This window comes from Vigna unguiculata, chromosome 4, assembly GCF_004118075.2.
Source record: "Vigna unguiculata cultivar IT97K-499-35 chromosome 4, ASM411807v1, whole genome shotgun sequence".
Taxonomy (NCBI): domain Eukaryota; kingdom Viridiplantae; phylum Streptophyta; class Magnoliopsida; order Fabales; family Fabaceae; genus Vigna; species Vigna unguiculata.
The window spans coordinates 40,257,929-40,285,549 of record NC_040282.1 but is presented as its reverse complement, the minus strand read 5'-3'; the positions used below and the strand labels follow the sequence as shown (position 1 = coordinate 40,285,549).

Below are 27,621 nucleotides of genomic sequence, written 5' to 3'. Positions count from 1 at the left end.
ATATATTTATTGTCAATTTATCACATGATTATTAATTCATACTTACATATATTGTATGAATAAAATACCAAAGATACTGGTAAATTAATATGGTTATTATCTAGACATGTGTCACTCTTTTGAGTTTTTATGAGTTATGACTTTTATGTCAAATACTTCACCTCATTATAGTTGAATTATTGATATTTTACCTCAAATGTTCAAAATTGGATTTGTTTATGCTTATGAATTGCACTACATGTTAGGAATCCAAGTGTGAGTCTAAGTCCCACATTGACCAGAAATGAGAAAGTAGAGCACTATATAAGAATCAAGACCCATAAACCCATTGCCTTAAGGTTTTGGGTTGAGAGTGGTGTCAGTGTCTTATGTGGTTAGGCTCAAATCTCATTGGTGTTGTTCTCCCCAGTGAAACCCCCTCTGTAAAACCTGACAAGTGGTATCAGAGCCGATGGTTAATGCCGGCTCAGACGAGTGCAGTACCAGTATGGTCCTAGTATCGAAAGTCTTCCTGGCAAGGGTCCCAGATAAGGGTTCCAGGTAAGCGTGTCCCGTTAAGAAAAAGAACGGCGGTACAGAAAAGGGCAGAAAAGGAGTACTCGTGGTTGGGATGCTTCCGCTGGAGGGGGAGTGTATCAATGTGGTTGAAGGGACTCACCCTTGAGGGGGAGATTGTTAGGAATCCAAGTGTGAGTCTAAGTCCCACATTGACCAGAAATGAGAAAGTAGAGCACTATATAAGAATCAAGACCCATAAACCCATTGCCTTAAGGTTTTGGGTTGAGAGTGGTGTCAGTGTCTTATGTGGTTAGGCTCAAATCTCATTGGTGTTGTTCTCCCCAGTGAAACCCCCTCTGTAAAACCTGACAAGGAAAATAAAGGAAAGAATAAAGGAGAGAAAAATAGACACAGAGAATTTAACGTGGTTCGGCTACAATGTGTATGCCTACGTCCACGACTACACTAGGAAGTATTTGTATTTTTGGTGTATCTTAAAGCTTTACACAGAGTCTCTTATATAGTAAAATAGAGAACCACATCTCACTATTCTAAGCGATGTGGGACTAAATCAAGCACCATAATTCTAACAATTCTCCCACTTGGGGTTTGATTTACATTACCACCTAGTGTAGTGCCTTCATCATCAATTTTCTCGAAGGCTAGTCGAGGCAATGCAAAGCCTCAACTTAGTTGTTGTGACAGTCTTGGTTAACATATCAGCTGGATTCTCTGCACCTGGAATCTTCAACAAAATCAAATCTCCATCATTTATCAAGTTTCTGATAAAATGATACTTCAATTCAATGTGTTTGCATCTGGAGTGAAGAATTGGATTTTTAGCAAGACAAATGGCACTTTGACTGTCACTGAACAATGAAGGTTCATCTTGCCCTTTTCCTAATTCTTTTAGAAGATTCTTCAACCATATCATCTCTTTTGCTGTTTCTGAGATAGCTATATATTCAGCTTCAGTGGTTGAAAGGGAGACTCTTCCTTGAAGTTTGGACTTCCAACTGATAGCTGTGCCACCCAACGTAAAAATATAACCTATTGTGCTCTTTCTACCATCCAAATCACCTCCCAAATCTGCATCAGAAAACCCCTGTAAAGTGAGATTACTTCTTTTAAAGGACAAATGCATATTTGAAGTGCCCTTCAAATATCTCAATATCCACTTCACGCCTTCCCAATGCTCCTTTCCGGGATTGGATAGAAACCTGCTCACAACTCCTACTGCATGTGCTATATCAGGTCTGGTGCAAACCATAGCATACATCAAGCTCCCTACTGCAGATGCATATGGCACTTTAGACATGTGATTTTCTTCTTCCTCTGTCTGAGAAGATTGCCTTTTTGAGAACTTTAAGTGAGTTCCCAAAGGTGTATTCCTGGTTTTAGCATTTCCAACATTGAACCTGCTAAGCAATTTTTCAATATATTTTTCCTGAGATAAATTTAGAATACCTTTAGATCTATCCCTGGAAATTCTCATACCAAGAATTTGCTTGGCTGGACCAAGATCCTTCATTTCAAAATTTTCTGACAATTGTTTCTTCAACCTGTCAATTTCTGCCATATTAGCACCAGCAATCAACATGTCATCAACATACAAGGCAAGAATGATATAACTATCAATATATTTCTTCACATAACAACAATGATCTTCTTCACATCTGTGAAATCCTGAGTTTCTCATAAACTCATTAAACTTCTTATACCATTGTCGCGGTGCTTGTTTCAACCCATACAAACTTTTATGAAGCTTGCATACAAGATTCTCTTTGCCTTGTACTTCAAAACCTTTTGGTTGTGCCATAAAGATTTCTTCCTCAAGATCTCCATGTAGGAATGCAGTTTTCACATCTAACTGCTCCAGATGAAGATTTTCTGCAGCTACTATACTCAAGATAACTCTGATGGTAGTCATCTTGACAACAGGAGAGAAAATTTCTGTGAAGTCAATTCCTTGTCTCTGTTGGAACCCTTTCACTACGAGTCTGGCCTTATATCGTTTGCTACCATCTGGTTCTTCTTTTAACCGATAGACCCACCTGTTTTGCAAAACCTTCTTTCCTTCTGGAAGCTTGGTTAAAGACCATGTCTTATTCTTCTGAAGAGACTTTATCTCATCTTCCATTGCTAGCTCCCACTTAATAGATTCACCTCCCTGCATAGCCTCAGCAAAATGCTCTGGCTCACCAGCATCAGTCAACAACAAGTAATGCAATGAAGGGGAGTACCTTTGTGGTGCTACAATGGTTCTGCTAGACCTTCTAGTCGGTAATTCAGGAGTTACTGACTCTACTATCTGTTCAGGTTCTGACCCAAACTCTGACTCGGACTCTGACTCAGGCTCTACTTCTGTATTCTGCCTTCTGTTGGCTACATCACTTTCTGAAACTTCTTCTAATGATACCTGCTCTGGCCTTTTATTTGCATTTGCAAATTCTGCAGTCCTGTCCTTATAGAACATGTTTTCATTAAAAGTAACATTTCTACTTCTGATAATTTTCTTGTTTTGGTCATCCCAAAACCTGTAGCCATACATGTCAGATCCATAGCCAATGAAATAGCATCACTTTGCCTTAGGGTCCAATTTATCTCTACTATTAGAGTTCAACAAAATATATGAAGCACAACCAAAAACTTTCAGATGTGAAAGGTTTACCTCATTTCCAGACCATACTTCTTCAGGTAACTGGTAGCCTAAAGGAACTGATGGTCCTCTGTTTATGAGATAGGCTGCTGTGCTTATTGCATCTGCCCAAAATACCTTGGGTAATCCTGACTGGATTCTCATACATCTTGCTCTCTCATTCAAGGTTATATTCATTCTTTCTGCCACACCGTTTTGTTCTGGTGTTCCTGGAACCGTCTTGATCATTCTGATCCCATTCTCTGAACAAAACTCCTTGAATTGATTACTGTCATATTCTCCACCATTATCAGACTTCAAACATTTAATCTTTAAACCTGTTTGAGTCTCAACCTCCTGTTTCCACCTTTTAAACACAGAAAACACATCAGATTTATTTTTAAGAAAATAAACCCATACCTTTCTTGTAGAGTCATCAATGAAGGTTACGTAATACTGTGAACCTCCAAGAGATTTCACTGGAGCTGGCCCCCAAACATCTGTATGCACTAGTGCTAGTCTTTCAACTTTAGACGACTTACTTGTTTTGGAGAAGCTAACCTTTTTCTGCTTTCCAAAGATACAATGTTCGCAAGGTCCAACGTCAACATGCTTCAAGTTAGGTATTTTACCTTTTGAGACCATGAGCTTCATTCCTTTCTCACTCATATGCCCAAGTCTTTGATGCCATAAAGAGGAACTGTTGCCAACTTCTGCAACTGATATCATATCCTCATCTGCAATCATGTAAAGAGATCCTCGCTTCTTTCCACGAGCAACAACAAGATTACCTTTCATTACTTTCCAGTGTCCATCTCCAAAGGTGGTGTAATGCCCCTCATCATCCAACTGCCTTATAGATATTAAGTTTCTCTTTAAGGCTGGAATATGTCTGACATTCTTCAAAGTCCACACACTTCCATTAGAGGTTCTGATATTGATATCACCTCTTCCTATAATATCAAGAGATTTCTCATCTGCAAGGTAGACCTTCCCAAACTTTCCTGGAACATAGTTAGATAATAGTTCTAAAGAAGGTGTAGTATGAAATGACGCACCTGAGTCCATAATCCATGAATCAATAGAACAATCTAGACTACATAATAGTGCATCTTCAATTTCATCAGTTGTTGCATTTGCTGATTGATCACTATCTTGCCTCTTGTTGTTGTTCTTCCTTGGAGCCCTACATTGATTTGTAAAGTGACCCCTTTTCTGACAATTCCAACAAGTGATATCATTCCGGAATTTTGGTTTTGATTTCTCTCTAGACTTTGATCTGCCTCGGCCTTGATTACGACCTTTCTGGCTACTTCTTCCTCTAGTTTCAGTACTCAATGCTGAACCGGAACTAGAACTGGAAGATTCCCCTGAACTTTTCCTGCGAACATCTTCGCTTAAGATCAAGTCACGGATGTTATCAAGCTTCAACTTACTATTACTTGCAGAATTACTAACTGCAGTAACAGTTGCACTCCAACTTTCCGGAAGAGATGACAATAAAATTAATGCTTTCACCTCATCATCAAATGTTATCTGCACTGATGTCAACTGCGCAATAATTGTATTGAATTCACTAATATGATTAGTAATCGAGTTACCTTCACCCATTTTTAGGTTGACTAGCCTGCGAATCAAATAAACTTTATTGGCTGCAGATGGCTTCTCATACATATTTGACAATGCCTTCATCAAATCTACGGTTGTGTTCTCGTTCATGATGTTGAACGCAACATTCTTGGCTAATGTCAACCGGATCACACCGAGTGTCTGCCGATCTAATAAATCCCATTCCGCCTGCGCCATGTCAGTTGGCTTCTGCCCTGTTAAGGGTAGATACAACTTCTTCTGATACAGGTAGTCCTCTATCTGCATCTTCCAGAACCCGAAGTCACTGCCATCAAACTTCTCAATCCTCACCTTCCCTTCTTCCAATGCCATTGCTCTTGCTGCTTTGACGAAAGCTCCTGCTGCTTTTGACCAAAGCTCCTACTGCGGCTTTTGACCAAAGCTCCTGCTGCCTTTGACCAAAGCTCCCACTACTTCTCTAAACTGAGATCCCCAAGAAGAAAAAATAGAAACCAAATCTTTTCTGATGTGGAAGATCAGACAATGCTGCAACCACAGAGCATACTAAGAAAAAATGGCTCTTGATACCAATTGTTAGGAACAAGGCAATAAAGGAAAGAATAAAGGAGAGAAAAATAGACACAGAGAATTTAACGTGGTTCGGCTACAATGTGTATGCCTACGTCCACGACTACACTAGGAAGTATTTGTATTTTTGGTGTATCTTAAAGCTTTACACAGAGTCTCTTATATAGTAAAATAGAGAACCACATCTCACTATTCTAAGCGATGTGGGACTAAATCAAGCATCATAATTCTAACACTACACATATATTTATACCACTCACCAAAGAAATTACAACACCACTCTCTTGCCATTCTAATGTATATTTGGAAAGGGCACACATTGGTATTTTTCTTTACTATCATCATTCAACAAATAAACCTAAAGTCTCTATCTCAATTATATAATTTTAACTCAAGTATTTGAATTATAAGTTGCATTTGTTAAACAAATTGGTGTTGTTATTTTTAGTTAGTATGAGAAAACAAGATATTTGGATATTGTGTATTAAAAGTAGTATCAACTATATCGATATTTAATTACTAAATCTAAATTTTATAACATCAAACAATATTCATATTATCGTAATTTTACAATTTATATTTATTATATAAATTATATTCTTAAATATACTTATGATTAAATATATTTCACAAATATATTTATGATTAAATATTTTGATATATATTATAATAAAATTGATTAATTTTTTATTTTTTATTAACGTTACCAAACTCTCCATTTAAATATTATATTTGTCTATAACTACACATAATTATAACATTTAAATATAAGTATATAAATAAATTATTTTTTAAAATATAATAATAATTATCTTAATAAAATTTTAATAAAAATATCAAATCGAATAAAACTGACTAATATTAAAACTAAATTTATATATATATATATATATATATATATATATATATAAAACCAAATTGAGAAAACCAAATTAATACTAAAACCAAATAATTATTTAAGTCTTCAACCTTATAATTATCTCCAAAAGATATTAGTTTTAGGGTTAGGCTACATGAACATTTATTCAATGATAAATTGAATGCCTATTTTCATATATTTGTGATCCCTGTCGTCCTTTTCGACATGTGATGAATTCGGTATGGGTACGATCAAACTATCCATGTGAGCCGCAATATTATTTATCAAAATGATATTTTTATTTGATTTGATGTATTTGAATATTATTAAAATTTTACATAATTATTTTATATTTATGCTTTTTTACAGTTAATTTTAATGATTAAAAATTATTAATTAATATAATCATTAATTTATATATTAATTTATGAAATAAAATATTATTGATTATTAAAATTATTATTATTGTGAATAAAAAATTGTAATTAATTTCTAAATTTATTTTTAAAATTTAGTTACCAAGAATTTAACTATCAAATAAAAATTAGTAATTAAATATTAATTATTAAAATTTTTATTATTAAAAAAATTAATTTCTAAATTATTGTATAATTAATTTTTTTATAAAATTTTAATGTGAATACTAACGCCTAATATTATATTTGAATCGTCTTCTTATTTATTTAACATTTCAAAATTGAATAATTTTTCTTTCAATTTGTTTTTAATTTTATTAAATTTAGATTTTATTTCACTATATTTTTTAATTATTTTTGAAATTGTTGGAACATCGTAAGTGATTCTAACTTAACATATTTATGTTTATCTTAAGAAAATTATTAGTTTTAATATTAAGTTCCTTACATGAACGTGGTACAAATTATTCAATGAGAAACTAAATAGTGTATTTTCATAAAATTTGTGCATGTGAATAGGGGTGGACATAGATTGGGTCGTAGGGCCTGTCCGGGTCGACGCGCCCGTTCGTATCGTCGTGCCATCTGGGTCGTAAGATCTGTGTAGGTCGTCAGGCTCGTTCAGGTCGTTCGACCTGTTCGTGTCGTCGTGCCCATCCGGGTTGTAAGGTCCGTGTAGGTCGTCAGACCCGTCCGGGTCGTCGGGACCGTCTGGATCGTCGGGCTCGTCCGGGTCGCCAGGCCCGTCTAGGTTGTCTGTCCCATCCGAGTCTTCGGGCCCATTCAGGTCGTCGGGCTCGTCTGGATCTTTGGGCCTGCCTAACCCGTTCGGGTCTTTGGGCTGCCTGACTTGTTTTCGTCATTGGTCCTGCCTGGTCCGTTCGGGTCTTCGGGTCCGCCTAACCCATTCGGGTCTTCGAGTCCGCCTTACCTGTTCGATTCTTCGAGCCTGCCTGACTTGTTTGGGTCTTCAGGCCTGCCTGACCCGTTCGATTCTTTGAGCCCGCTTGACCCATTCGGGTCATCGGCCCGCTTGGCATGTTCGGGTCTTCGAGCCCATTTGGCCCCCTGTTTGGCCCGTTCGGGTCTTCGGACTCACCTGACTCATCAGGTCATTGGGCCTGCCTGCCCTGTTCGGGTCATCGAGCTCACTCGAATTTTTCGGATCGTTGGGCCCGATCGACTCGTTCGGTTTGTCGGGCCCGCCTAGCCTAATCATATCTTTAGGCCCGCCCAACCTCTTATGGTCGTCGGGCCTGCCCGATCTGTATAGGTCGTCAAGCAAGGTCCGTCCAAGTCTGAATTTAGCATAGTCCATCTCAACATTTAGTCTAACCCAACTAAAAATTTAAATTGAAAATTTGGATTGGATTGTTTGGATTATCTATATTTAAAAATCTTGATTTATAAAATGGATATTCAATCCATAAAATATATAAAATGTAGATTAGATTGAAATCCATATCCATTAAATGGATTTTAAATGGATTGAATTTTTAATAAAATGGACTATAAATGGATTGGATTGGAGCAAAAGTGGATTAGATCAAGAAAATTAGATTTTTTTTCTACTCCCTACATGTGATCCTTGTGTTAGTTGTGTGACTTTGGATGGATAAGGTTGATACTCAAACTATCTATGTGAGCTGCAATATTAACCAGTAAAATATAATTTTTATTTTATTTGATTTATTTGAATATAATTAAAATTTTATACGTAAGATATTTTAATCTTTTCTACTGATTTTTAATGAGTATTTCCAAGAAAAAAAATGTAGTTAACAATATGTTTTAAGAAATCAAATTGATACAGGTTCATCTTTCAATTACTAAAACAATATAAAAATATCTACGTTCATAATTTTTCTTACTAAAAATAAATTTGCATATTTTTTTAAAAGAAAATGTGTTTGTCGAGTACTTTATTATGTTTGTAGTCACTTTATTTTTTCAAACCTTATCTTTGAAAAGTGTTTCTTCAAACACGTTTTGAAAAAATCGAACTCATTTTCTTTCTTTATAAAAATATCACTTTTTTACCTGAGTTCATCACATCCATTGATTAAGCCATCAACCTGATCCTTTCACTTCTCTCTGTAGCAATCAATGATCTATTTAAGCAAACATTCCCACTCAACGACACACAACCTTAACAAAATCTCAAAATGGATTTTGTTCTAAGTTACATGAATTCCACTACCATTGGACTTCTGTCTCTAACCCTCTTCTGTTTATTTCTGTACAATAACTTCAAATTGTTTCCATGCAAAGAGGCTCCCACAGCCGCAGGAGCATGGCCAGTACTGGGTCACCTTCCGTTGTTGAGTGCTTCAAAGACACCCCATAGAATGTTGGGTGCTTTGGCTGAAAAATATGGACCCATCTTCACCATCAAACTCGGTTCCAAAAAGGCTTTGGTAATCAACAACTGGGAAATAGCAAAGGAATGTTTCACCACAAACGACACGGTGGTTTCCTCTCGCCCCAAGCTTGTCGCCATGGAACTCATGGGCTACAACCAAGCCATCTTTGCCTTTTCACCCTACGGTCCCTATTGGCGCGAGCTACGAAAGATTACAACTTTTGAGATCCTTTCCTCTCGTCGAGTGGAACAACTGGAGCATGTTCGTGTCTCAGAAGTTCAGAACTCGATCAAAGAGTTGTATAATGTTTGGTGTAGCCAAAAGGGTGAGTCTGGGTATGCCTTGGTGGAGCTGAACCAATGGTTTTCCCACTTGGCTTTCAACATGGTCCTTCGAATGGTCGTTGGGAAGAGATTTTTTGGCGGTGAAAACATGGACGATGAGAAGGCACAGCGATGCGTGAAAGCTGTGGATGAATTCATGCGTCTGTTGGGTGTGTTCGCAGTGGGAGATGCTATTCCTTGGTTGAGATGGTTTGATTTTGGAGGCCATGAGAGAGCAATGAAAGAAACTGCCAAAGATTTGGATATTGTTTTAGGTGAGTGGTTAGAGGAACATAGACAAAAGAAGGGTTTGGATGAAGTTCAAGATTTCATGGACGTGATGATTTCCTTGTTTGATGGAAGAACTGTTGATGGGTTTGATGCAGATACCATGATCAAATCCACTGTGCTGGTATGTATATGTTTAATTTACACATTACAGTCCTTTCAAAATGAAAAACTTCAACAAAATTATGCATACATACAAATATAACATAGTTCTCCAATCAGATTTTATATTTTCCTAAATAACTTACTTTAGGGTGACTTATTTGATTTGCAGTCAGTGATCGCAGGAGGAGCGGACACGAGTAATATTGTTCTTACATGGATAATATCTTTGATTTTGAAAAATCCTTCTGTATTGAAAAAAGTTAAAATTGAACTAGACATTCAAATTGGAAAAGAGAAATTGGTTAGTGAGTCAGATATAAGTAAGTTAACATATCTCCAAGCCATAGTCAAAGAAACTTTGAGATTGTATCCTCCTAGTCCTCTTTCAGGATCTCGTGAGTTTACAGAAAATTGTACTTTAAGTGGTTATAACATTAAAAAGGGAACTCGTCTAATCACAAATCTTTGGAAGATTCACACAGACCACAATGTTTGGAAAGATCCATTGGAGTTCAAACCAGAAAGGTTTCTAACAACTCACAAAGATATTGACATCAAAGGTCAACATTTTGAGCTATTACCATTTGGAAGTGGTAGAAGAATATGTCCAGGAGTATCCTTTGGCCTTCAAATGGTGCATTTTACTCTTGCTACTTTTTTGCATTCTTTTGAAATTCTAAGTTCATCATCTTATCCTATTGATATGGCAGAATCCTTTGGATTAACCAACACCAAGGCTACTCCACTTAAGATTCTTATTAAACCACGTCTATCTTTTAGTTGTTGTGAAAGCCATTAATCCTTGTTCTAGCTACATGATCACATTGGATTTTTGTTCAAAGTATATTTCCTTTTAGTTTGTTCAAAGTACTTGCTATCTTTATAGTTTCTCTAATAAGTTGTTTAAAAAGGTTGTATTCATACTATTTTTGGATTTGTGTTCAAAGTCTTTGTAATATTTGTGGTTTATTTATGTAATTTCAATTCTTTCTCTCATAAATTGTGCTATAAAAAAATTAGATTAAAATAAAAATATAAAAATCAATTTTTACATATAAAAGAACAAATGGACAAAAAATAATAATGAGTAGAGAACTAGTTATAATTTAAAAGGAAACAATAAAAGAAATTGTATATTAAAAACATATTCTCTGAGAGAACTATGTAAAAAAAAAAAAGGAAATGGAAATAAAAGTTTTAATCATAAAGTTTTATTATTGGAGAAACATCAACAAAGCAATTACTTAACACAATAAATAATTATGAGAGTTTCAAATATTATAAAATCACAACTTATATCATACAAATCGAAGGTTCAGCCGAGTTAGTCGAGCCGAATGTCGAGACAAGTCAATCAAGCCGAAAGTCGAGCATAGTCGGTACAAGGAAAGGTCGACCCAAGTTGGCCTAGGCGAAGGTCATGTTGAGTTGGCTTGTGTCAAAGTTTGACCTAATTGGGCTCTTGCTGAAGGTCGAGCCCAATCAACTAGGAGTGAAAGTTTAAATTAATTGACCATAGTTAAAGGTCGAGATGAGTCAACCCCAACTAAAGTTCAAGCCTAGTCGGCCCAATCAAATATTTTGGAGTCAATCAATCGTCTAAACGAGTCGTTCGGTATCCAAGGTTGAGCTAACTCAACTTGGGGTTAAGGACAGTTGTATTTGCCTTAAAATAGAAATTCAGTTGCTTTATCCAAACAAGAAAATTGAAATCTAATATATTTTAATTATTTCATCAAAATAAACTATTTAAGAAATGAAAATAATTTAATTGTAAGTAATTCAAATACTATGTATTTCCATTTCTTGAAATTATTAAAATCTCTTATCCAAGCAGAAGGTTAAAGAACTCTATAAAAAAGGATTTGGATATAAAAGCTTAAATAAAAAGGTTGCGATGATCGGAGAAACATAAAGAAAGCAATTACTTAACACAATGACCAATTATGAAAGATCCAAATATTATCGATCACAAACTTATATAGAATATTGATACATGTTTTTGTTAAGGCAGAACAAGTTTTGTAGTAAAACTAGGTTTGGTAAAGGCACGTAGATTTTTCTCACTGTTTAGGAGGTTTTTTTCTTTTTATTGACATATGTTAGTTGCTAGTATTTTGTTAGTGGAGAGAGTTAAAATAATTTTTATCAACAACTTTGGGATTTGGGATATTAAGGTTAATATTAGAGAATTAGACCGAGAGAGTTAGTGGAGATAAAAATGAATATTTTGTTTGGTATGGCTTGATGAATGTGAACTTTTATATATTTATGTTTGCATTGATTTTCTAGGTTTTTTTTACTACTAATTATGTAATTTTGCACTAATTTTATTTAAAAAATTATAACTTTTGAGTAAGTTGTGTTGGAGGAAGACTAGTGATGATAAATAAACTCGTCCCCATTTTGCAAAGAATTTCTACATTGAATAAGTATGGATATCGATATAGGTAATATATTTATATAATTAGTTTTATAAAAAAATTTCTTCCCCTACACACTTTTTTCTCTCTAATCTAATTGTTTGGTTTGTTTAATTCATGAAGTCTACTTTTATCTCCAAGATAATTTCCCTCTTTTCATAACCTTTATGAGATGTATTATTAATTAAAATCAATCAAATAGTTTTATGTCTCATATTTCGATATTTTTACTCATTTTTAATAATTCTATTTATTATTTTTGACTTGTGGTATAATTATTTCTTTAACTTTTATAGTAATAGAAAAATAGAAGTTACTTATACTTCTTTTTATTGACACATCCAACATTTTAAAACTTTTGCACAGTAAAATTGTATTTTGTCCATATCTCAAAACTTTGATAGTGTTTTGTCTCTAAACTTTAAAACTGAATGGATGTAGTTGTCATCACCAATCGATATAAAGAATTTACTAATCTCACAAATGACTCATTTGCGCTATATCAAGGAATTTTTAAATTTTTAACGTTCTTTAGTCATGGGAACTACATTCATTAATAAAGTTTGGGAATTAAAATAATTTAAAGTTTGAGATATGAACAAAATCCAATTTTGCATAAAAGTCAAGGATTAAAACATATTTAACTTTTTAAAATTAGAATAGAAGATATGTTTCCAAATTAATATTAGATGAATTTAACTGAATTATGTTAAATTTTTTTTTTAAACTTCTATAATAAACTGTTACTTGTACAATTATTTGAGAGTAAAAAAATGGGTTGAGTATGCTATTTAGGAAAAAAAAATGTAGACTTCTCAATGGATTTTTTCATCCTTTTGATTTTAAAGTATTTAATTTTAAAATTAACCTTTAATGTTTTTATAATTAGAAAAGTAAATTTTTAAAAATAATTAATTAATAAAAAATAAATCAACTTTGTTTGTAGCAAAATTTGGTGACTTAAGTAATTAATTTTTTCATTTTTAGAATTATTGAAGACTTAATTTGTTTGAACCTATTTGTTCTTCATTCTTCGTAGCATTTAGGTCAACGAAATCAAAAGAAGATATTTTAATATTCATAGTTTCTTCATAAAAATCTTATAATTAGTATGTGAAAATTGGAAAAAGATAAAGTTTATATCAAAATTCGATTACTAATTGTTTTTTTTAATTATAGAAAATTTGATTGTTTATATCTTTTTTATTTTCTAGTATTCATGTCAACAGATTTAATAGAACTTACAAATAATAGTAATATCTTACATTTTTTATTTGTAATTATATAGTCAAAAATTATAGTTTATTTTATTTTAATAATGGTAATTGGGTTGTATAATTTAAATTTATATATGAAAGAACTTTTTTTTGTTCATATTTTTTTTCAATTTTACATTTTAAATAATAATTTTTTAAAATTAAAATAATTATTTTGTTAATTTTATCTTTAACTAACTATTTTTTAAAAAATTTAACTATTTTTTCGATGTGGATGTTTATTAAACTTAACATTTTTTTATAAAACTACCTACAAAATAAATAAAAATTATTTATATTTAATTTTATAATAATAATAATAATAATTTTATTATTTTCTATTATTATAAAAGAAAAGTGAACATATATGTACATAACACATGTATTTCTATTATAATAATGATAATAATAATTATTATTATTATTATAATATCAATGTTGTTTTTGCCAACTTTCTTTTTTCCTTTCTAGTTTTCTTTCTTTCCTTTTCTCTATTTTTCTCTTTCATATTTCATTTTCTTTAGAATTTGGTCACATATCCTCATAATTAAGTACATTACAAGAAAATCATCAATTACAAATCAATTTTAAAAATAAAAAATATTTACTCGTTAAGTGACCAATTTGGATATCAATTTAAAAAATTAATTTTTTTATTTCTAAAATAGTCACTATTATGAATAAAAAATTATAATTGGTTACCAAATTGGTCACTAATTAATCATAGACTAATTTAGAAATTAATTAATTTGGTAGCCAAAACCTTGATAATTAAACTTTAGTGACCAATTTTCTTTGATAGTCAAAACCTTAGTAACCTATGATGTACAAATACGATAGTGTATCGGATAGGATACGACACGTATCTGATACGTCAATACGTTTATTTTCAAAATAATTGGATACGATACGTGATAGATACGTCATATATAAATATTGAAAATTTTACAATAATTCTTACAAACATAATAAATAATAAATATATGATTGTTAATGTGTGAATCCAGATTTTCTAATTAGAGACTAATTATTTTGGTAGCCAATACCTAGTAGTTAATGTTAGTGACCAATTTAAAAATCCATTCATTATTGAAACTATTTTAATTACCAATTTATAAACCAATTATAATTTTTTGAAACTATTTTAGTTGTCAAATTGGTCACTATATAGTGACTAATTTTTTTTTTCACTAAAATTGGTCATTATTCAAAACTTTTATTGTAATGTACTACGACTTTATAAATTAGATATTTCATTGATAATTATCGTTAAAGTATCCTAAAGTATCGGACACGATACGTGTCATAAATGGATACGTGACCCAAATTGAAGTATCCGTGCATCATAGTTAGTAACTAATTTTAAAGACCAATTATAATATTTTATTCATAAGAGTGACTATTTTAGTAACCAATAATTTTTACTTTTGTAAATTGGTTTCTAAATTTATCATTATAGTTGCTAACAATTATTGGTCACTAGGATTGGTTATTATTGAGGAGTTTTCTTATAGTGGAGAGCTTACACTAGTGCAAAAATTACCTAATTAGGAACATTTTCATCTAATCAAAATTCCAAACAAAGTAAATTCTTTTTTTTTTCCTCTTTTTTCTTATGATTTTGTCATCAAAGAAGATTGACTGCTAGGCGAGTCAAGTTGTGTTAAGCTAGTCTCTTCCAATGTTTGGTTGGGCAAGCCATATTCTTGCTCAACAAAAACTACATTTATAAAATCTCCTAGTGGTCATCCTTTACGCAAGCAAAAATTTCTCGAGCCAAAATTCACTTATTGTGTTGAGGGCTTTGGTTGAGCAAACAAAATTTTGGCAGATGAAATTTCAACATGTGCTTAATTACTTAAGCTAGCCAAATGTTGGCAAAGGGAAAGAGTATTTTATGAAATCCAAAGAAACGAGTTTTAAATATTTTAAAATGGTAAAATTGGTATATATTTCATTGTTTTGTTATATTTTGTTGGGATAGTCCAAGTGTGATTCAAAAGTCCTACATTGGATAGAATAGACAAAGTTAATTAAACACTATATAGGAATAAAGCCACATAACATTGTCTTAAGGTTTTGGGATAAAAGTGGTGTCAAATGCCTTATATGTGTAAGACCAGTGTCATATATATATATATATATATATATATATATATATATATATATATATATATATATATATATATATATAGAATCACAATCTCTCAATGACTATAATCCTTATATGTGAAAAATATATAAACCCAACAATCTGGTATCAGAGCCGAGATGGTTCGGAGTGACTGATTGCATAACCATAACAAAAGGGGTCGCCAAAGTGATTGACCGCATAACCATAAAAAAAAGGGTCACCATACACCTGAGGGGAAATATATCATATGAAGAAAAAAAACGGACTCACCCTTGAGGGAGATTGTTGAGAATAGTCCAAGTGTGATTCAAAAGTCTCACATTGGATAGAATAGACAAAGTTAAACACTATATAAGAATAAAGGCTCATGGGATAAAAGTGGTTTCAAATGCCTTATATGTGAAAGACCAATGTTACATATATATAAACCCATAATATTTGAATGTTATGAGTTATTTGAATATTATATTAGTGCAATGAAGATTTATTTTTATTTATTAGCATTTAAATTAATATGAAATATACATGAATGATAATGTATGATGAATTTTGATCAAGAAAAGATGTATATGTGGAATGTGTGATGAGCTTTTGATTGAGACAAGATGTATGTTTAGAATGTGTGTGATGATTTGAAATTCATATGACACTACAAAAAAATATGTAAATACCGACGTTTATTTTTGTAATTTACGTCATTTTTGACTGTCGTTATTTACTTGAGTGACGGTTTCCTAAAAGGTCGTAATTCTTGTCGTCACAAAGTATAATACGGCGGTTATATATGAAGTGCCGCAACAATCGTCATTTTATACAACGTATAAAGTGACAGTTTAAAGAGGAAAAAAGCGTCAGTTAAAACTGACGTAATATTTTTACTGGATGACAAATATAATGTGAAAAACAACGCTTTAAACTGACACTATTATCATTATATTATGACATTTTAAAATGTCACGAGTTCAATTAATTAGAATGAATTATGTTATTAATTACATCATTATCAAATGTATCAAGTGACGTAATTTTAATATTTAATTATTTATTCATTTTTAATATTTATTATACTTTCATAATTTGAAAAATTATTTTTTCATGATTACTTTAAAAACTATAAAAAATTATAGTACTATCAAATAGAAATTAATAAACTAAATTGATTCATTGTCAATATAGCATAACTACACCAAAGTACCAATTCAAGCATTTGGAAAAAAAAGACAACATTAAGAGTACCAAAATATTCAAGCATCTAAGAAAAAAAGACAACATTAAAAGTCCTAAGTCTAAGATGTTTTGCTTCCACCACTTGATCCTAGTATTTCATGCGGAGATGGCACACCACTTTCAATATCTGGTGCCTGCAATGAAGAAATAATACAGTATATATGAGTAATTGAAATTGAAATAAATTATGAGACCCACACAATAAGTTTAAGTAATTTACTAATGTAAATTATAACTCATTAATAGATGGACATACCAAACCAGCAACCATTGTAGCTACATGTTCTGGAACATTTTCTTTAGAAGCAATATAGGCAAGCAGTGTTTGCACTTGGTTCTTGACAGTTGCAAGTTCATTTTCAATCTTCACAAACTTGTCTTCATCATGTGGTGAAGCTGCATTAGGTGAAGCAAAGTTGATTCCTCTTATTCTTGTAGTTGATTGTTGAAAAGCAAGAGTAGGACACGCGCCATACAAAAGTTCTCTAACCCGACCTGGATGCTCTTTTCCAAATATGACACCAATAGGATCATTTGGAGATATTTCAGATGCAGTTTCCGGATTTTTCAACATCAATTCATCAATTTTTTTCCTGCATAAAAATAGGAATAATAATTCAACTTTAATCATACTGCAGCACAACAGAGAACATGAGTCGATTTTCAACATCAATTCATCAATTTTTCAGTTTCCAATTTATTCTATCCATCACAACATTAACTCAGAATGGGATGGAGGATGAGTCGAAGATCACAAATTTTAATCATATTGCAGCAACAGAGAACATGAAATGCGAAATCTGGTGATACACCAATTATCTTCTTCTTTTTTGTATAGTATGTTACTTATGTTACTAACCTAGTTGATGAATGTGAAATCTAGTGATGTGTTCAAGAAGATAATGAATACAAAAAGTATATATCAAATTGGAGTTCATGCCATGTAATATCCGATTAGAAAGAAAAAATTGTTGCAGATCCATACAAAAATCAACACCAATAATGTACCAATATGAATAACTAGTATGCAGAACCACAAAAAAAAAAAATGTATTCGTTAATACATTTCAGTCAAAAATACAGATTATGATCACAAAAAATCACCATGTTTCAGAACATGACAAAATGCAGAAATCACAACTAATCACAAGCACCAAGCAACCAAATTGATGGCAGAACCACACCAAGGCAGACACAAAACATGGATAGTGTGCTTAAGATCACATATGTTTTTATACTCCAAAATCACAGAAAGGAAAAAACAAAATAACCAGCACCAAACAAGCTATAACTAATATCAATATCACCAGTAACTTTAAGAGCTAGAAACTGCATTGTGGAGCTTATGTTTATCTGCAAAATGAAGTTGTACAGGAACTACAGTATAATCGCAACAAAACATCATAACTTTATTATTGAGGATGTTTAAGATGATAATAAAACATGAACATATGCCTTTAATGGAAGCCTCCATTACCACTTGTTGCAGGATTTTAAACCGCAGCAACATGCAGTAATGGAAGCCTTTGGGGTCACCAAAACTCATTCTGTATTCAAAGCTCCATGCACAGATCTAAGAAACTTGTTATTTTATTTCTCAGTCAAGCACACACACCCTTATACCTTAATCACAATTACTGCATCCATATTTATAGACTGATAAAGAGACACGATGAAGATGCATCACAGAGAAAATCCTCTTACTCTCTTTGCTGTGGTTTGATTCGCCAAATTTAAATTTAAGATATGATTACTTTTTAGATAGAGAATAATGGACTTTAATTTCTCAAGAACCTTCATTGTTTATAATGACAGCTTAAACAAAGTCCACTAAGGTGGAGATATACAGTGCTTATTTACTTCTAATATAATAGAATGTTACCAAAAGGGAAATATACCATCATTTCCATAATATCTTTTTTATCTTCATGCAGCAGAATCAAATATACATGATCCTTTAATCAAAATTCATTTGCATGTTGATTCTTTGATCGGTTTGTGAAGAAGCTAATGTGATTTAGTGTTCACAACTCGTGGAGAATATATTAAAGAATGGCTTTAAAGATAAAAGGAATAATATAGTAATAGAAGCCACACAAGTCCAAACTGATTGATGATAATTACAGAATGCCACCAATTAACATTGCAGATAAACCCTTTCATGCAATGATTTAATTTAGCAATGGAACATTTGGTAAGCCATGTGTCAACATTGATTGAAGACAAAATCAAACAAACAAGTATCAGTATAGCTGCAATAGCAGATTATGTTATTCCAAAAAACCAAGCAGAAAACGTTAGCTGCAATACCACAAATCAAGCAGAAAACCAGCACCCAACCAAAAAAAAAAAAGAAAAAAAAATACTAGAAGTGAAATTCAGAGGCAGAACCGAAACTGAAATTCGAGCTTCAGTGTGGTGGAGACAACTGGTGCGAGTTCCTCGCCCTTCGATGTCAAACTGTCGTTGTCCACCACGCGAACCCTAATCCTACAATTGGCCACTCAAATAAAAAATTGGCAAGACTAAATTCAAAAAGGCAACACTAATTTGATGAATATCATACCATAAACAAAAAAGGAGTGGACTGAGGCGCAAATGCGAGCAATCGAACCTTTCTCCTTCAGAACGAGGTTGAAGAACCCAATGAGCAAATAAGAACGGAGGCAATCGTGGACTAGTCGAGAAGGAAGGAGAAAAGAGAAAGAGCTGAAACGAAGAGGTGAAATGAAGGAGAAAGGAGAAAGGAGAAAGGAGAAACATGCGAAATGGAGAGGTGAGTGAACGGAGAGGTGAGTGATTTAGGGCGACCTGAAGGAGAAAGGAGAAAGGAGAGACGCGAATGAGACGCAGAGAAGGACGAGAGCTTGGTTTGACGCAGAGAGACGAGAGCTTAGTGATGAACGCAGAGACTGAGAGTGAAGTGATCTGTTGGGTATCAGCGAGGGAACAAAATTTTACCAAAAAAAAAAAGAAAATATTTGTTGAGTGGGAAAATGAAATAAAAAAGAGAGGGAACAAAATTTTACCAAAAAAAAGGAGGTATCGAGACAAAAGTGAGATAGAAAATAATTTCATAAAAATAATGTTTTATATAAAGTGACATTTCAAAATGACACAATTTTAAATAATAATATGACAATGTAAAAGATGGTGGTTAGAAACGCCATATTATACATTTACATTACGGCTGTTATCAAATTGACGTATTATACTGCGAAAAGCGACAGTTTTAATTAACCGTCGTATTAAAACCATCGTTATATACATAATTTTTTGTAGTGTGAGAATGATGGAACTTATATTAATTTTCTTATCAAATATTTGAGATTAAATTTAAATTGTTGTTTGATTTGAGTGTTAGATATTGACATCTATGTTAGATACTTACTTCATTGATGGCCTAAGTCATATGACTAAGATATTAATCATGTGGTAAAAGATTTAAGAGGAGTTCTCTCACATCGTTAAATGTATAGATATGTGACTTGAGTTAAATTGAACTTACCTGATAATTTCTCTTAGATTCACCTGTATATATAAGTTCTGAGTATTTGAAGTATTTGATCAAATGTTAGTCTCTAGACTAGTTGATATGTTGAATATACTTTGATAAATAATCTCATCTCTGGTTTATGTATTGTGTGAATTTTTTAGTGAAAGTAAATTGTTATGACATGTTAATTAAAATGTATCTTTTTTATGTATAACTTACCCTTACATCGTGATAAAAAATTGTTTTAATAACTTACCTATCGTTGATGTGGTGTGACCTTAAATGATTTTACACAAGGAGATATAAATATTGATGGAGGAGCAGCATTTGGAGGAGAATAAAAAATTTTAATTCGACTTATATTTTTTAAATATTTATATTTACGTAAATTTTGTGGAAGTCTAAATTTTATTTTATATTGATATAATATAAACCTTGTATCTTTTCTTTGTGAAACTCTGAGACGGTAATTTTTAAGATTTAGAGTAAGTATTATTAATATTATTTTACTATTCTTTCTAATAAAATTTCTCTACAAATATTTATAAGAGAAAAAAATAAACAAAAAAATGTAATGGGTTCCTGGGAAAACTAAAATTAATTTTTTTATGTATAGAATTTCAAATGATTTTCTTTGGGTTAAATATGTTTTTGGTCCCTCAAATTTTAGTGAATTTTGGAATCAGTCCTTCTTTAAAACTTTATACTAATTTAGTCCTTCATCTTTAGAAATGCGTGGATTTAGTCTTTCTTACCAAATTTTGTTAAGTTTATTTGACATTTTAAACACATTTTATGATAATATTTGAGTTAACATTAAAGTGAAAATGTGTCAAACGGTGTAAACAATTCGAATACTATCAAGAAATGCGCTTAAAACGTCAGATAAACTTAACAAAATTTGGTTAAAATGACTAAATTCACGTATTTTTAAAGATAAAGGATTAAATTGGTTGAAAATTTTGAAGAGGAACTAATTCTAAATTTCACTAAAAATTCAGGGACAAAAAACATATTCAACCTATTTTCTTTAATAAAATTAAAATTATACCCGGGATATTTTTATTTATAAATAAATGTTTACTTTTTATAGTTGTTTACCAAAACAGTTATCCAAACTTACTCGAAGTAACTTACTTATATAAAAGAAAATTTGTTAATTAGCGTATTTAAAATATCTCATCTCAAAGTATACAAAAACGAAATGTCACATGTACATATTTATAAAAGAACTTTTATCATAAAACTACTATTATCTTAGTTTCAATTAATTTACATTTATTTATTATATTCAGTACCTATTGCGCATTTTATTATCTATCTCCTCCTTCCATCCATTTATATTGAACATTCCATTCTTCCTTAAACATACAATTTTCTTAATAAATGTTAATTGCTAACATACTTAATTTTTATCAGTAAAACTTTCAAACATGCATTTAAATTAAATATATAAACATGTTAAAAAAAGAAAATATTTGAAAAACAGAAAATAAACCTTTCAAAAAAGATGCTCATGTTAATTTTGAAACTTGCTTTTTCTCCACTCATTTTGTTTGAACCTATTTGGAAGAAACATTTTGTAACGGATAGAAAATGTTTGGTTTTGCTGATTGGTTCATTCATCCGTTGGGCCCAAAATCAAAGAATAAAAATCTCAGGTGCTGGGCCCATCAACGTTCACCCCACTTAACAGATTCAAAATAATATTCTTCCGTATCGTAAAAAAAATTCTGAAATTATTTCATAGTTAATAAGTAAATATAAAAATAAAAATTTTATCAAATTTGTATTTCCGAAGTTAATTTCTTTATAATCTCATTGCTTATTATTAATATGCGTATGCTTCATTATTAGTAAAAAAAATCTTGGGTGGGGCCCAGTAGGAATAATATCGTCACATGGCTGTACGAAGCAAAGGAAACAACCACCAATAGGTGCTCTCCACACACACACAAATGTCGCAATCCTAACGAAACACTTCACAGCTCAGCAACGGTTGCAGGTTCGCCACGTGGCAAACCCACGATGGCACTGTCGGTTGCAACAGTTGGTTGAAAACACCACTTTATGAACACAACAAACCGCGTTCGGTTCCTCACAACCTTCGTTGTCCTCCCTTTCGCCGAGGAACCAAAAACACCACCTCGAAATTCTCAGTTAGTGTTTTGTTCCTCTCTGTTTTAACACATTCCGTGTTTCGTTAATTTTCTTCATCTCTCTGTCAAATGCAACCCTTTCGATTCTGAATTCACCTTCTTCGTCCTTTTCATTTAAAAGGGTGAAGGAATTCACAATCTTTTCATTTTTATTTCTTTCAATTTTTCTTGAATTATATAGCATTGTGAAGATATGGAGATGAAGGTTTCTCGGCGGGTGAATTGGTGGCGGAACATGATGTACCCCCTTCGACGGGTTTGGTTCAGTGTCGCCACGCGTTTCGGATTTCGCAAAAATGGTAAACTTCTCTGATAATTTAATTTAATTTCTTTTCATCAATGTCTCTTTTTTTTCTATTTCCAATCGGGTATGATGTATAAGAGCAATTGTCTTTGTTGATTAATAAATTTAGGGTAAAATGTGTTTTCTGGAAATAAATATAAATCTCAGAAATTAGACCTGAGCAAGTTCACACAAACAAAAATTTGAAATTAAAAATTTGAAAGTTAAGGATGGAATGAAGTTTGAGGGTAGTATTAATATATGATTTTGTAAAGATTGTTGATGTTAAAGATTTTGATTAAGCATTTTTTTTCTTTTTTGTGCCTTATTTTGTAAGATAGGGGAAACATGGTTGAAGTGAAATTAGAGTTGACAGAAAAAGCTAAACTAGATGAATGTGTGGGAAACAAATTTTCAGGGTTGCTGAAACTAAGGCATGATGTGAGGGCATGTGAGTATGAGGACATTCAAGTGATGTGGGAGATGCTGAACAGAAATGAATCAGAGTTTGGTCATTCTTCGAAGAAATCGAACAAAAACAACAGCAACAACAAGAAAAAGGGACATTGTTGGAAGTTGCTGAACTGGGCAAGGTGTGCTCCATATTACTACATGTGCCGCCGTGCCTGATGATGATGATGATTGTTGTGTCGGTGTTTTTCTTCTCTTCACAGAAAAAGCCAATACCTGTGTGTTGGTGTGGCTTTTGCTTCAATCATGAATAAAGGGGGGTTTGTGCAGAACACATGGTGGTTCTCCACTTCTTTGAATCAGCCAACTCAATGATCCGTTCGTGTATATATATAATATATTTATATGTAGCAACCGCGTTCACCAAGTCGATGTGACCACCAAAACTTTGTATGCGTAGCTTTGTGTCGTGTTTCATCGTGATCTTGGAATGTTTAGCGAGTCATTCATGTATTGGTTTTAGAGATCCATGAATAGTGTGTCTCAGGCTTTCAACCAGCTTGATTTTGTATCAGAAAAAACTGTCTGCATTCTGCAGAATGCAGAGCAGAATGCAGAGGGAGGTATATATATTTAATTATTATTATTATTATGGGTTAATTATGTTAGTCTTGAAATTTCAATTGCATTTAGTTCATAGCAAAAACATGGCCCAACGTGGCAATTAAAGAAAGGAATTTCTTTTTGCAAAATAAGCAATTCTCTAATTAAACACCTCAGGTCTAAGTGTAGGGGTTTATGTACGATATAAAACCTAGAAGATGTCATCATCAAATGATGTCATCTCGATGTTATCATGTAGCCAATATCATTTGAGTATGACCACATAAGTTGGTTCAATTACACTAAATGGAGATAGAGATAACTAACTAATAAATAACTAGGTAAGATTTACCCAATTTAGACCCATACAAATAAGGGTACACGAAAATAATATAAAAAAGATTTATTTGTGAGATATGAGTGTTAATTTATTAATTATTATATTTAATGTTTTTTATGTCGTTAATTTGGGTATTTAAGTGTCACAAGTACTTCGGCTAAAAGACTTGGAAGACCTTAACCTAAGGAGAGAAGAAAGGAAGTTACATTTTGGTTGTTCAAGCTTATAATATCTTAGTCTGTCAAAAAAAAGTGTAGTCAAAAGTTAGCGAGTGAACACGACGATCCTAGTAGTACATCTTGATCTTGTAAGAATATAAGTTTCTCTCATAAATTTTATACCAATCTTATCCTCACATTTTAGGAATGAATGTATGATGTCCTTGACAACCAATAGCATTAAAGTATTTGTGGCAAACAATATTTTGCAGAGTCAATTAAAATAAAACATTCACGCAATTGTGTGTGTTGATGCTCAATTTTAATCTACTCTACAATGTCATTTGTGACATCATAAACTATTTAATCTCATTGTTGAGGACGTGATACATTTATTCATAAAAGCTTAATTAGTAATTTGATCTTTATATCTAGACATTTGATTCATTTTGATCCCTATATATTTCTTTACTCAATTAAGTCCCTATTTTTTTTTTTGGAAAAGACTAATAAAAAAAGATTCAATGTGGTCCCTTATGTTAAGTTGATGTTAACAACATTTGGAAGTGTCACATGTCAAAATTTATGTTTGTCTCATACCAAGATATGGGTCATTTTCTATTTTGAAGGTGTCACATGTCAAGATTGGAAGAGTTTCAAGGTAAAAAATAACCTAGATTTTGACACGTGCATACTTAGATTTTGACATGTGACATTTTCAAATAATATCAATGTCAATTTAATATAATGGATGACTTCCTAAGAATATATGAGAAAAAATTATATTTTTATTAATTGAAATTAATTTATTAAAATTCTTTCATATTTTTCTTTTCTAAATTTGATTAATACACATGAATTAATTTTCATTTATATATAAATTAATTTCATCTTTTGTATAATCTTTCTAGTCAAAGTGTTTTTTTAATTTCATTTAATTATACTCTTGCACTTCAAACAACACAAACTGATATGCAAAATACTAAAATAACTGAAAATCATTAATAATCATAATTTATGTATTTAAAAAAGTAATGTAGGATTCAGATAGAGAGTATACTCGATATTAAATTACACCACAACAAGGTGGATCATAGTTAACTTGTAGTGTGTTATGGCCCCACAAAATTTTTAAATTTTTTAAAGTATAGTAAAATATATTATTTTGAGAGAAAATTAAATTAGATAAAATTTTATATCTTTTATAAAATATAATATTGAATGTTAATAAATAATTAAATACAATAAAGAATAAAAAAAATTATTGAGATATATTTTTATTTTCTCTCATTGTCTTTTAAGTTTTTGACATATTGTATTTATCTTCCTCTCTTGTATGTTTTCTTTTGTTTCTGAAAAAAGAAAAAGATAATTAGACACAAATTTATTCCTTGTGCTCTCATTTCTCATTAGTTTTCTTCTACTTTTTAAGGTAAAAAAGTAACTCTTTTTTTGTCTTTTGATAGTCAAATATTAATTTAATATTTAGTATTTTTTTTCTATCTCATGGGTTTTTTTGTATATTTATTTTTTTTTACAAATATAGAAAGAAAAATTATGTATATGTTTCTTCATAACCATTTTTTAATTGTAATTTACTTATCATATATTTTTCTTTTAGTAATTACATCTCTCAATTCTTGATTAGATTTTGATAAATTATTTCTTAATCTTGAATCATTTAAAAAAAAAGTATATTGATGAGGAATCAAATAATAGATTCATTTTTTAAAAGTAATAAAAGGGAAGATATAAGTAAAGATGAAAACAATACATACCTACTTCTTCACATACTTTCAAGCATAATACTAAATATCTTATTGTTGAATTATAGTCATTTCTTAAAATTCAAATAATTACATGTGAAAAAGTTTCATATTAATCTTTTTAAATTTATTTCAGAAAAACATTCTCAAATATAAGAATATTCCGTGAGTGAAAAAGATGAAATTAAAAAATTTTATTTAAAATGAATTTCATATTAGATACTACTTCAAAATTATCATTTTTCTAAAAAATATATATACTAAATTATATATACTTTATTATATTAGTAACAATGATTAAATATATAAATTCTAAATATATTTTTTATCCTTCAAAATTTTTAGTCAAGATCCACCACTTATCACATGTGCACAAATTTTTAGTAGGTTTTTTTTTGTGTAAAATAAAATGATAAAAAATAAAAAATATTAGTTACCTTTTTGAAAAAAAATTGAGTATGTAGAATGATTGTTGTTAATTAATAATTAGCTGCTTGATGGAGGCAGAAGGAATCGAAGAAAAGAAAGTAAAACAATCAAAGTTTGACTTCATATGGAGAAGATAAAGTTACACATGATTGATTGTTTCATAATTGAGATTTAAATTTTTTAGGTTGTTGCAAATATTAAAGTGATTTTAAGTGTCGGCAAAGTTACTTTAACTTTTTCTTATGTCAAGATATTTTTCTCATTTCCTTTTTTTTAATGAAATGTTTTGGACACTCGGGTGATTTGAGTGATTTGAGTGTTAGGTTAGGGATGAGAATTAATATGTTACTATTTTGTAGTTCAAATATTGATTACTTTACTTTATAGACAAGGGTGAAATACCCACTATAAATTAAAATAAGCACTTATTTTAGTAACTTTAATATTATTTTTTATTACAAAAATTACTTAAATTCATAGGGCATTGCAACATAGTTCATAAAATTAAAATAAACAATCATTCTAAATAATAATATGCTCGTGATTTGTGTGTATGTGTGTGTTTTTACTGTTACAACGGCGTAATGAGGAATTTTATAATTTCAAGAAATTTGATATTTAATTAATTTTTTAAGCATGAATTCTGTATTTTTTAAATACTTTGTCTGAATAAAATAATTATATTTTTAATTTAGATGTGCTAATTTAATTTTTATTATCTTTAAATATATATTAAATTAATGTAAAATATTTGTTAAATATTTAAATAAAAGATTATTGACTAAAACTGTTTTTAAGAAGAAAAAAAACGTACAAGCATATATGATTGCAATGATGTCACCAACTCTATTTGACCTTCTCATGACTTCACTTTTGTACTCAATTTTTTATTTATTTATATGTAACACCACCTCCTCCCTCTTAAGGTTATTATTTTAATTTAATGGATTAAATTTGTTTTTCATCTTTTAACTTTTAAGTAAAAATCGAAATTTATCGCTTTTTGAAATTTTGGTCTAATTTAGTTCTTTAACGTAATAATGTAGATTTAGTCTTTTTAACCAAATTTTATTAAATTTATTTAATATTTCAAACACATTTTATCATTTGAATTATTTATACAGTTTGACACATTTTCATTTCAACGTTAGCTAAAAACTATCATGAAATGTCAAATAAACTTAACAAAATTTGATTAAAATGACTAAATTCACGCAGATCTAGAGTTGAAGGACTAAATTGGGTCAAAGTTTCGAAGAAAGACTAATTCCAATTTTCACTCAAAGTTA

At 31.0% G+C, this 27,621-nt stretch overlaps 3 protein-coding genes across 4 annotated transcripts; 2 read left to right on the top strand and 1 right to left on the bottom strand.

Annotated features, from left to right (window-relative positions):
- The first annotated feature begins 8,638 nt into the window (after positions 1-8,638).
- Positions 8,639-10,580, top strand: LOC114181683 (cytochrome P450 82A4-like). The gene is made up of 2 exons (XM_028068205.1): positions 8,639-9,666; positions 9,817-10,580. The coding sequence occupies exons 1-2, from the start codon at positions 8,734-8,736 to the stop codon at positions 10,444-10,446; spliced, it is 1,563 nt and encodes a 520-aa protein (XP_027924006.1). The 5' UTR covers positions 8,639-8,733; the 3' UTR covers positions 10,447-10,580.
- Positions 10,581-16,599: 6,019 nt separating this feature from the next.
- On the bottom strand, positions 16,600-19,655 carry LOC114180330. Its single transcript, XM_028066625.1, has 4 exons — positions 19,302-19,655; positions 19,079-19,177; positions 16,944-17,280; positions 16,600-16,821 (listed from the first exon to the last, which is right to left on the bottom strand). The coding sequence occupies exons 1-4, from the start codon at positions 19,448-19,450 to the stop codon at positions 16,747-16,749; spliced, it is 660 nt and encodes a 219-aa protein (XP_027922426.1). The 5' UTR covers positions 19,451-19,655; the 3' UTR covers positions 16,600-16,746.
- A 2,606-nt stretch (positions 19,656-22,261) lies between these two features.
- LOC114181253 lies at positions 22,262-23,713 on the top strand. Of its 2 annotated transcripts, none has more exons than XM_028067657.1 (2): positions 22,262-22,641; positions 22,963-23,713. In XM_028067657.1, the coding sequence occupies exons 1-2, from the start codon at positions 22,536-22,538 to the stop codon at positions 23,253-23,255; spliced, it is 399 nt and encodes a 132-aa protein (XP_027923458.1). In that variant the 5' UTR covers positions 22,262-22,535; the 3' UTR covers positions 23,256-23,713. The 2 variants fall into 2 exon arrangements, with proteins under 2 accessions (XP_027923458.1, XP_027923459.1); XM_028067658.1 differs by having other exon boundaries at positions 22,265-22,641; positions 23,044-23,713.
- Positions 23,714-27,621: the final 3,908 nt, after the last annotated feature.

Bases quoted from the DNA above. Each gene is read 5' to 3' on its own strand.
- LOC114180330 (XM_028066625.1), bottom strand. From the start codon at position 19,450: ATGTTTCTCCTTTCTCCTTTCTCCTTTCTCCTTCATTTCACCTCTTCG. The intron at 17,281-19,078 runs GTTCTGCCTCTG...ATTTTTATGCAG, and splicing joins AAGCTCGAATTTCAGTTTCG to GAAAAAAATTGATGAATTGA. The intron at 16,822-16,943 runs GTATGTCCATCT...TCTTCATTGCAG, and splicing joins CTACAATGGTTGCTGGTTTG to GCACCAGATATTGAAAGTGG.
- LOC114181683 (XM_028068205.1), top strand. From the start codon at position 8,734: ATGGATTTTGTTCTAAGTTACATGAATTCCACTACCATTGGACTTCTG. The intron at 9,667-9,816 runs GTATGTATATGT...TTTGATTTGCAG, and splicing joins TGATCAAATCCACTGTGCTG to TCAGTGATCGCAGGAGGAGC.
- LOC114181253 (XM_028067657.1), top strand. From the start codon at position 22,536: ATGGAGATGAAGGTTTCTCGGCGGGTGAATTGGTGGCGGAACATGATG. The intron at 22,642-22,962 runs GTAAACTTCTCT...TTATTTTGTAAG, and splicing joins TTTCGGATTTCGCAAAAATG to ATAGGGGAAACATGGTTGAA.